The 9,689-nt window shown below is 35.4% G+C and overlaps 1 protein-coding gene across 3 annotated transcripts in view; it reads right to left on the reverse strand.

Moving 5' to 3' along the window:
• Window positions 1–980: 980 nt before the first annotated feature.
• The window catches only part of LOC107698846 (WD repeat-containing protein WRAP73-like), a 16,720-nt gene continuing 8,011 nt past the window's right edge, over window positions 981–9,689 (reverse strand). For all 3 annotated transcript variants that reach the window (XM_016499972.1, XM_016499973.1, XM_016499971.1), the window contains exons 7-13: window positions 8,595–8,681; window positions 8,208–8,342; window positions 8,040–8,117; window positions 6,913–7,015; window positions 5,594–5,719; window positions 3,853–4,044; window positions 981–1,521 (exon numbers count right to left, since the gene is read on the reverse strand). In XM_016499972.1, the coding sequence (XP_016355458.1) occupies window positions 1,412–1,521; window positions 3,853–4,044; window positions 5,594–5,719; window positions 6,913–7,015; window positions 8,040–8,117; window positions 8,208–8,342; window positions 8,595–8,681 (831 nt within the window). In that variant the 3' untranslated portion in view covers window positions 981–1,411. The remainder of the gene's footprint in view (window positions 1,522–3,852; window positions 4,045–5,593; window positions 5,720–6,912; window positions 7,016–8,039; window positions 8,118–8,207; window positions 8,343–8,594; window positions 8,682–9,689) is intronic.

Here is a 9,689-nt window from a genome sequence, read left to right on the forward strand (position 1 = left end):
TGAGCGATTACGGGTTCTGAGATTTTGAAGTATTTTTAATGCATATGCACTTTTGTTGGCTAGTTTGTTTTTGTTTTTTTGTTTTTTGCTACGCTTAGATATAGTTGTAACCTTGTTGAAATGACGTCTCGGTGGTTTGTTTTTAAACACAGGCATCAGTTTTTTTTTTCTATGTATATTTTTGGTTTTAAATGAAATGTAATGTTGTGCATGATGATTGTGCATGCAACTTATGTGTATAATTTCTTAGTCATAGCCTCAATTCACCAAAAAGAAAATGTAAGCACCTTTTCCTCTGCTCAAAAATACATGTAATTGTTTTTCAAGTGAAAATTATTTGCATACCTAGTCATCCATGTTATTATAGTAAAATACTGTTTCTATCACCCAAATCAAGCCTAAATCTGAACTCTTCCAGGTTTCTGTTTAAATTGAATTTTAGGAATCATCTTTAAAAAATGTTGTCTGAATGTCATCACACTGATTTATGTAATGTAGACATCATGCTTCAAGTAAAACTATGCTTATTTTAACACTTTTCAATTGTCATACGTCTTATTTTTACAAAATGATTTATGCAAGGTTGAATCTCACCAAATTTGACAAGAACGGAAAAATATTTTTTTTTTGGCAATCTTTTTTTACATTGTGAGATTAAGCACAAATCCACACAAATTGGATGTAAATCAATCTTAATTAAATCTAAATGCAAGTATTCATAAATCTTAGTAGTATTTATTACTTTAGTAGTCTATTACAGTAATAATTTTTGTGAAATATTCAGGTGTTATGAGATTCACCATAATCTCTTTAAAAAAAAAAAAAAACAAGGGAAATGTAGATAAATGTAGAAAACTTTATTACAAAAAAGCTCTAAATTTATAAAAATAAATCTAGTTTTTAAACCTTAAACATTAAGGAAAAACAATGAAATACAACAGACATTGTCATTCACATTCATCTAAAAAAAAACATACAGCTACAAAATCACAGCAAATCTAAAGTGACATAAATGTGATGTGTTTGTATGATATATTTGGTCCTCCAAAACGGCTATTTAGCTTGTGTAAGGCCATAAGAAGCAGATCAAAGCATCGGTTCATTTGCACTAGGCTGGTACTGGAGAATCACATGTATGCTAAATGTTCTCTGCTTGAGAACACAAACCACATTTGATTCCCCCAAAGACTATTTTACTCACTACAGCATGTGCTCTATTGAAAATCACCAGTTTGTGTCAAGATGAAAAAGTTATAAAGTGCTGAGGTGTATTTGCAGCCACAGTGTTTGTCTCGAGTTGGAGAGCAGATTTCTTACGCTCATGCGGGAGCAGTTTCTATTCTGCAGGATTGCAGAAGCTGCTCCTGTATTGTAGAAACAGGCTCTGAGGAGTGTGATAAAGAGCTTTGGTTTATTTCTCCTCCTCTGCTTCCACGTAACACAGGCAGATGTGCTCTTTTGAGAGCAGGACAAGCGAGCTGCCACTGCAGTGCCAAAACAGAGACTGCACCTGAAAACTGCCTGTGAGGAAACACCGAAACAGAAGTTAGATGTTTCCACACAACTTCCTTTTATGCAAGCAGCTTCCTGTATTGTTTAGGGGGAGACGTATTACCTAAAGAAAGGCTGATACAATCAAACCTGTGACTGTGCATCAATTAAATTGTTTAGTAATGCAAAAATAATTTCCTTATAGAATTATTTTTTTTTGTCATTATCTTTCTTGATAACAGTAATCGGCCTACAGTGAGACTAATGAAAGAGTTGATCATGGATGCACAAATATATTAAAATTCAGCCCAATACGAAAAGCTGATAATTAGGTATAATGCTAAATGACAGATAATAAAAATTTTATCAAATAACTATTTTTCAGTATAAAAGGTCTATAAAAAAAAAAAACAAAAAAAAAATTACAAACTAAAATAAATCATTTGAAATGCTACAAATTATTTTCAAGACTTGATACATTTAAAAGTGATAAATTAGTGTTTTCTTATTGATTAACTTTAATAAGAATCATATGGCAAAGGTCATCTAAATCTAAAAATCTAATTCTAAAAAACATGGGAAATGAGCATGTATAATAATTTATTAAATATACCATATCGACTGATAATATTAAATAAATAAATCTCTAATATCAGTCAGTCACCGATATGGTAGAGATGTGTTGTGCGTTGCTAGAATTTATTACTGTAACTATGAATAAATTCACTTATATTTTCATCATACTGCCTTGACTGTCATTTTATAAAGCAACCAGAGGTCATACATTACAGAGATTTTACCATGGTTAATGGGCAACATCTGCCTATATGTAATTTGCAGGTTTCACCTCAAGTGTTAATAACTTGAATTAAATAATTTATTATTGATTATACTACAAGTATTTACATAAAGTACACTCAAAGTGATATTTACTATATAGCACATCTCATCTGCTTGATCTTTTGTCACAAAAATGTAATTTTATTATTGCCAAGTTCTTTATATAGAGTGGAATATATAAGTATGTCCAACGTTATTTGCATACACACAGTATATGCAAGGTTAGGTTAGGCTTAGGGCAATATAAATATATAGCATATCTCTAGGGCTGGGTATCGTTCAAAAATTTTCGATACTGATACCTTGACTTCGATACCGGTTCCTGAACGATACTTTTTTCGATACCAATTTTATGAAATCAATTTTAACAAGATTATATTATCTAAAAAAAACCCAACAACTTTGGTTTTATTTTTCAGCTTGTTGATGTTTATACAAACTCAAAGACTCATCTCCTGAGCCACTGCACAAAGGAACAAAATGTGGTGTATTACAATACCACAAGAGCTAAAGAGAGCAGACTGCTCCGTGCGCCTTCGAATCGCTCTCGCGGGTGATCGATCTGCGCCGCACCTCTTCTAGTCGAACACACCGGCTAGTGCTGCAGGCTTATTGGCTCACTGACGCTGATGAGATTAACCCCTTAGGTATCGAAATTTGGTACCGAACGACAAGACGTTTTTCGATACTCGATGGTATCGAGGCAATTCGGTCATCATTTCTATTAATTTTCCACTGATTTACTGATGAGCATTAGCAGCTTCCAGTGCAGTCTGCTTGTCTTCTCTCTTCCATGATCGCTGCTCTGACTATATATCATATAATAACATATTTAATTTCAGCAACATTACATGGCCAAACCACACATTATAGACGGCAATCGGAAGTTATTGCAAACACTCGATGGTGGTTTAAAGTGAGTTTTGACAATGAGATTAACCCCATAGGTATCGAAATTTGGTACCGAACGACGAGACGTTTTTCGATACTCGATGGTATCGAGGCAATTCGGTCGGTGCCTAAAAAGTATCGAACTCGATACCCAGCCCTACACATCTCAAATGTTTGATTGCTTGTATCATCACAAAATGTAAACTATATTGTCACTCAAATGCAAAGAAAGCAGCTATACAAACAAAATGGCTTTACTTAATCTAGATTTTTTTTTTTCATGTGTGAAAATAAGATTCAAATTCATGATGGCTTGTCTTTACATTTTTGTGAAAGTTTCACCAAGACACAGACTCATGTCATATATATATAATGCTGCAAGTGTCCTGTGCTTGTCACTAATATTCTAGGGAAAAAACAGATAAAAAAGAAAAATATATAAATAATATTCATAGCAGGAAAATGTAGCCACAACTAGCAGGTGGCACACAATTCATTTTGACCAGTAACACACAGCCGCTTACTGCTTTATTATAACACACAGAACTGTATGTGCTGTTCAAGCAATGGAGTAAAAGCTTGTTTGAATGTAATGCTGAGGCATGCACTGTGGTGAAACTGGATCCATACCTTCAACTGGTACATTCACAGACACGCAGCCAGCTGGTGACCACAGATAAACTTTGGTGTTTCCGGTGCAGAGAGCCAGTCGAGGTCTGTGTGGGTCCCAGACAAAGCAGCGCACAGGAGCCGTCTGCTCCAGGACAGCCAGCAGACTGAGTCTCAGCATGTCCCACACCCACAGGCTCTGAGGCATGTTATCTGACAGACATTAGACACGGCGTCAGTGGAAACCAATAACAACACCCTCACAAACACGAGCCTATGAGCCACAGTTGTCAGGACGTCTGAATAGGCAGAATAAAGTCTGTTTAATGCAAGGGAATTTCCTAGGAAGCAAGGGCACCAAATGGCTCTGAAAACCCGATCCAGGCTGGCATTAGCAGAATGTAATGCTTCTCATAATGGAAACTGTTGCCAAATGGAACAAAAGGCATGAAGACCTACACAGCTAGGTGGAGTTGTTACCACAGTCATTGAAAACATTTCTATGGAAGCCCGTTTCCGCCACTGAATCAAAAAAAAAAAAAAAAAGTATTGCGACTTTTTATTAGGGATGCACCGAAATGAAAAGTCTTGGCCGAAGCCGAACAAAATGAAACACTGGGCCGAAGGCCGAACACGGTTTTTCACGGTTTTTCCCCCATTTTGCCAATTTTTTCACCATTGCATAAATTAAATAGCCAAAATGTGCTTTTTACTGTTTTGTCTTGCTTTTCAAAGAAAAAAATCATTTACAAAACAACAATTTAAAAATATTTACTTAACACTGAACATTTTTTAGCATTCTAGCAGACATTATACCAATAAAACAATTTCAGTTGCCGAACATTCGGTGCATCCCTACTTTTTATCTCACAATTCTGACTTTATTTTCCTCAGAATTGCATGATATAAACACAATTGCGAGTTATAGTCAGAATTGCGAGAGAAAAACTCACAATTCTGACTTTTTTCTCACAATTTTTACGTTTTTCTCACAATTGTGAGTTTCTATCTCGCAGTTCTGACTGTATTTCTCAGAATTGCGAGTTTCTATCTCACAATTATGACTTTTTAACTCACAATTGCGTGAAAAAAGTCAGAATTGCGAGTTTGTATCGCGCAATTATGAGAAAAAAAGTCAGAACTGCGAGATAAAAAGTCGCAATTACCTTTTTTATTTTTTATTCAGTGGCGGAAACGGAAAGAAAACAGACAGGTTTGTTAAAGAGACTGTTCACCCAAAACTGGACATGTGTGGGCGTTACAGTAATTTCTGATTTATGCAGTTATAGAGCTACAGGTGCATCTCAATAAATTATAATGTCGTGGAAAAGTTCATTTATTTCAGTAATTCAACTCAAATTGTGAAACTCGTGTATTAAATCTTTTATGTCTCAACAAAATGAAACACGAATTTTGAACGTGGCTTTATCAAATGCTCCGATTTCTGTTCTGGAAATTAATGCAAATGAGTGCATATTTAATTAGATAATGGATCATTTGCATATTTAGCAATATAACAACTTTCTTATTCTACAGTGATTAATCGACTGGGGAAATTATAGTCATGTAGAAATATACCATATTCCCCTGCAATATCTAGTATTAACTGAATACAAATGTTTGCAGTTACTCTCACCTCTAAAATATTTCACTCGCTAGAAATTGCTCTTGATCTGTGATCTATTAAATCTTTAAAATATTTAATTTTAATCTAGTAATGTAAGTTATGGAAATTCACATTCAGGGTTCATGATTGCCTCACCATTCTTTGTAGCAAGGAAGCGATTATCAGCACTGAAAGCCAGAGCGGAGATGCCGATTTTCGGGTTGGCTCGGTCTGGATCGGGCTTGATTACTGGCACCTGGGCTGGCAGTTGTGTGATCTCATCTGAAACAAGGCGAGTCTATCTGATTAAAATGTTAAGCACAGTTTTCACAATTTAAATGTATTTCACCACCTATTTCTGGACTTAAGCTTATTTATTTATAAAGCACTTTCACACAACCACCGTTTGACCCAAAGTGCTGTACAATACAACTAAAAAAAACAAACAAATTAGCAACCACAAAACACAATATAACAATACAATTGAACAGTAATTTTTTGTACTGTATCTTTAAAATGTCTCTATGCAGGAATGCACATACGCTTTTCAGTCTGGTTCTCATGAGAGCACCTGGAGATTTGGTTTGGTGCTAACACTGTAAATACAGGTGCATCTCAATAAATTAGAATGTCATGGAAAAGTTCATTTATTTCAGTAATTCAACTCAAATTGTGAAACTCGTGTATTAAATAAACTCAACCACGACATTCTAATTTATTGAGATGCACCTGTAGTGTGACCCATTAAATATTACTATAAAAAATAAAATAATTAATAATTGTAATAATAGTAGTATTGCACTTTATACAGTTTTTACATTTTTGCGTTTTGCTGTGAAATCAGCAGCGCATAGCCTAGATTTATGCATTCAGTTCGAATGGAAATCGTACGCAGTATTACACTTAGTCAATCTAAAATGGTGATTGTGCATTATCAGCAGTCAACTATGTCGGAACCCAGCACATTTCTTATTTCGGTCACGCATGCGCACCTGCACACCACTCATGTGCACCTGGTTTATATGTAAATTGACTGTTGTGATTGGATAACCTTAGCATATAACCAAGTTGCTGAACTGGTGTTGATCTGTCAACTACATGTAATATGTGGTCAAATGTTAAGGCTCTCAAGATTTTTTTCAGCTTAGTTTCAATAAATCTTGTTTTCTTTCATATAACCACTTTCGGTGTAGAAAAGTGGGCTCATTGTAACATGAGATCTCTATTACCATGATGCTAGTGAGATTTATGTAGCGGCATCTGCAGACCGCTGTCAACAGTCCAGTAATAGAAATAGTTACTCATCATTTTTAATGACCTGCCACCATGTTAAATCTACGGACTCCACTGAAACAGTGCTGTCTGCATAGCAGGTAATAATATTAAAGCCAGCGCACATAATAGACACCCTGCTCACATTATAAATATAGTTTACCTATCAAGAAATGAGTCCTACCAAGATTAATGAAACTTACACTTGCTCTGTGTGCTAAACAGCGAATTATCCACAGTCAGCTGATGAATAGAAAGATCCTCACTGCCCACAACAGGTCTTTTCTCCACTTCCTTAAACACCACCTAGAAAACACACACACATTGTGTTAGAGTATTCAACCAGAAAAAAAAAGACACTGACTAATTTTAAAGTTTTTCATTTATAAACATGCAAAATGAATATTTCCACAATGGTCCAGTTTGTGCAACCCAGGCTGATTGGAAAAACGTGTTTATAGCAACATATATGCAAAATAATAGTACGTTGCTTCTGACATGTTTCACAATACTTACAAAGTGAAATGTCCAGTGAGTGACACAAAAAGTATGTTTTGTTTTATCTGAAACAAACAATCTAGCAACAATTTATTACAATGGTAGTCATACGTATTGTGGCAGTTTGGAGATGAAATGCCCTGTGAGTGATAGTAAAATTAATGTTACTATAACTAAGCTTTTTTTTACAATACTTGTACCTAAACACTCTTCATTGCAAGTGCAATTCAGACTACTGCTGTATCAGGTGCGGTAACAAGCAAGTTTACTACATCAGAAAAGCCATACATATGGAGCTGGTTATGTCATACAAACTACAAAATTAATTAGTTTATAAATCATGCACAATGGTAAAAGTGTTTTGAGGTTAAAAGTCTCTATTAATGGCTAATCTGTCCCTGTAATCATAATTTCTGTGCAAAGGAATAAAAATGGTTGTTGTTCATTTCAACTGGAAACTGCAGTCAATTGTATGTATAGAAACATTTTTAGTCTTTTTGCATAGGCAAGTTTTTCCAATGAGCCCTTTATTTATTTTGTGGGTTGTCTGAAATAGTCAGCCTTGTATAATATGGCTAATACAGGGTCATTTCCACCTCACACCATTCGGACATGTAACCGAAGAAAATAAAGATCCCTGCTATTTTTAACTACACATGCTCTCTTAAAAATGCTCATAACCAACCAAAGACATCAGTCTACATGCATATATAAACCAACAGTTTATAAAAAAGTGCATATTCAACAAATATAGAGGTGAAGTAGTGAATTTTGTTACAACAGTGCAGATTAAAGTAAAGTTGAGACAGAGTTTTCTCCTCCAGACACTTACAGCTTTGGTGTTTATTATGGTGGTTGGATGCTCAAATTCTGTGATCTTCTTCCAGGTGATATGATTCAGGATCCGAACCTGATGGAAAGCCCATCAAAACTCTCTTTTAGACAGATTATATTATATAAAACTGTTATTTCCCATCTGATTCTTGAAGAGATTTCCTACCTTCTCATCGTAGCTGCCAACGGCCAGGAACTGGCTGCTGGGGCTCCAGGTGACCGACTTTATGCCTAGAGACCACTCATACGCACTGTAGGAGGACAATAGGCGACCGTCCAGCGAATACAATAGAATTTTATACTGAGGAGAGAGTTCATCTGAATGGTTAATAATTCATAAGTTCATTAAACTAAAATTGCTTCTATGACAAAAATCGAATTCTGTTGATAAGAACCCTGTTGCTGCATCAGACAGACTGAGAATGAACCATTCACCGACCATTTGATGGCAAAACCATTTGATCTATGGTCAATGACCAAAAACTGGTTGGGAAAGAAGTCTTTTGTGACCATAAGCAGTGATTTTCTTTAATGTTAAGACAGAGCACCCTACCTCGAGACAGTTATCCCACACCGCAAGCACACAGCAGTTAGGAGACCACTCTAGCCCCGCCAGATCCTGAGTCTCGCTCTCAAAATGCTACAGACAAAAAAAAAAAAAAAAACCTTAGAAATGCCAGTCAATATTTCTTGCATCAAAAATGTCATATCTTAATTCTTCATGACCATTTACCACTCTCTCTCTGATCAAAAACATGCAACCCAAAATCCAAAGATTTGTGATTTTTTTTTTTAAAGGTGCTGTATGTAGGATTGACACAGAGTGGTTGAACTAGGTATTGCAGTCCAAATTCAAAATATTGGAGAGGGTTTTTTTCACCCGGTCCATCCTCCTCAGACTTGATGCACACGCAGGTCACCAGATTGACCACACCAGCAACTCAAACACACTCAAACACATCTCCAATATTTATTCTGCTTTTATTATACCGTTGTTGATCATAAAGTTTTTTGGATGGATGTCGAGGCTTTTTAGGACGGCAGAAAGTTCTATTTCCCGCTCTGACCCCTTTCGTTTGCCAGCTTCCATGACTGAAATTAAATACGCAGTGTTTCCCGCCAACTGGCAACCCGGTGTGCCGAAATACAATTGGGTAAACTGGCAGTGGGCGGGTTTCACAAACCAAAACAGAGACAGACATTCCATCCCGGAATGTACATTTTCAAAGGAGAATAACTGACTGTAGCATTGTTTTTCTGATAGACAAGTAAGTTAACTTAGCATGTTTCTTAAATATCTGCAAACATATTATGGTATTTTTATGCTTTAGTAGAGTCAAAAACTTACATACAGCACCTTTAATTATGTAAATCTGTAACATTTTAGTAATATTTGTTGTACTGCCTTTATGGTAAATCTATTAAAAAATAATCACCATTTATTACCATAAAAATAAGTACATACTGTTATTTAATATTTACATGCTATCATGACTACTAAAAAGCTTATTTACAAAAAAGTGATTAAATAACAACAACAATACTTAAAGGGGTCATATGATGCGATTTCATTTTTTCCTTTCTCTTTGGAGTGTTACAAGCTCTTGGTGCATAAAGAAGATCTGTAAAGTTGCAAAGACTAAAGTCT

This window comes from Sinocyclocheilus anshuiensis, unplaced genomic scaffold, assembly GCF_001515605.1.
Source record: "Sinocyclocheilus anshuiensis isolate Anshui unplaced genomic scaffold, SAMN03320099.WGS_v1.1 scaffold358, whole genome shotgun sequence".
Lineage (NCBI taxonomy): Eukaryota > Metazoa > Chordata > Actinopteri > Cypriniformes > Cyprinidae > Sinocyclocheilus > Sinocyclocheilus anshuiensis.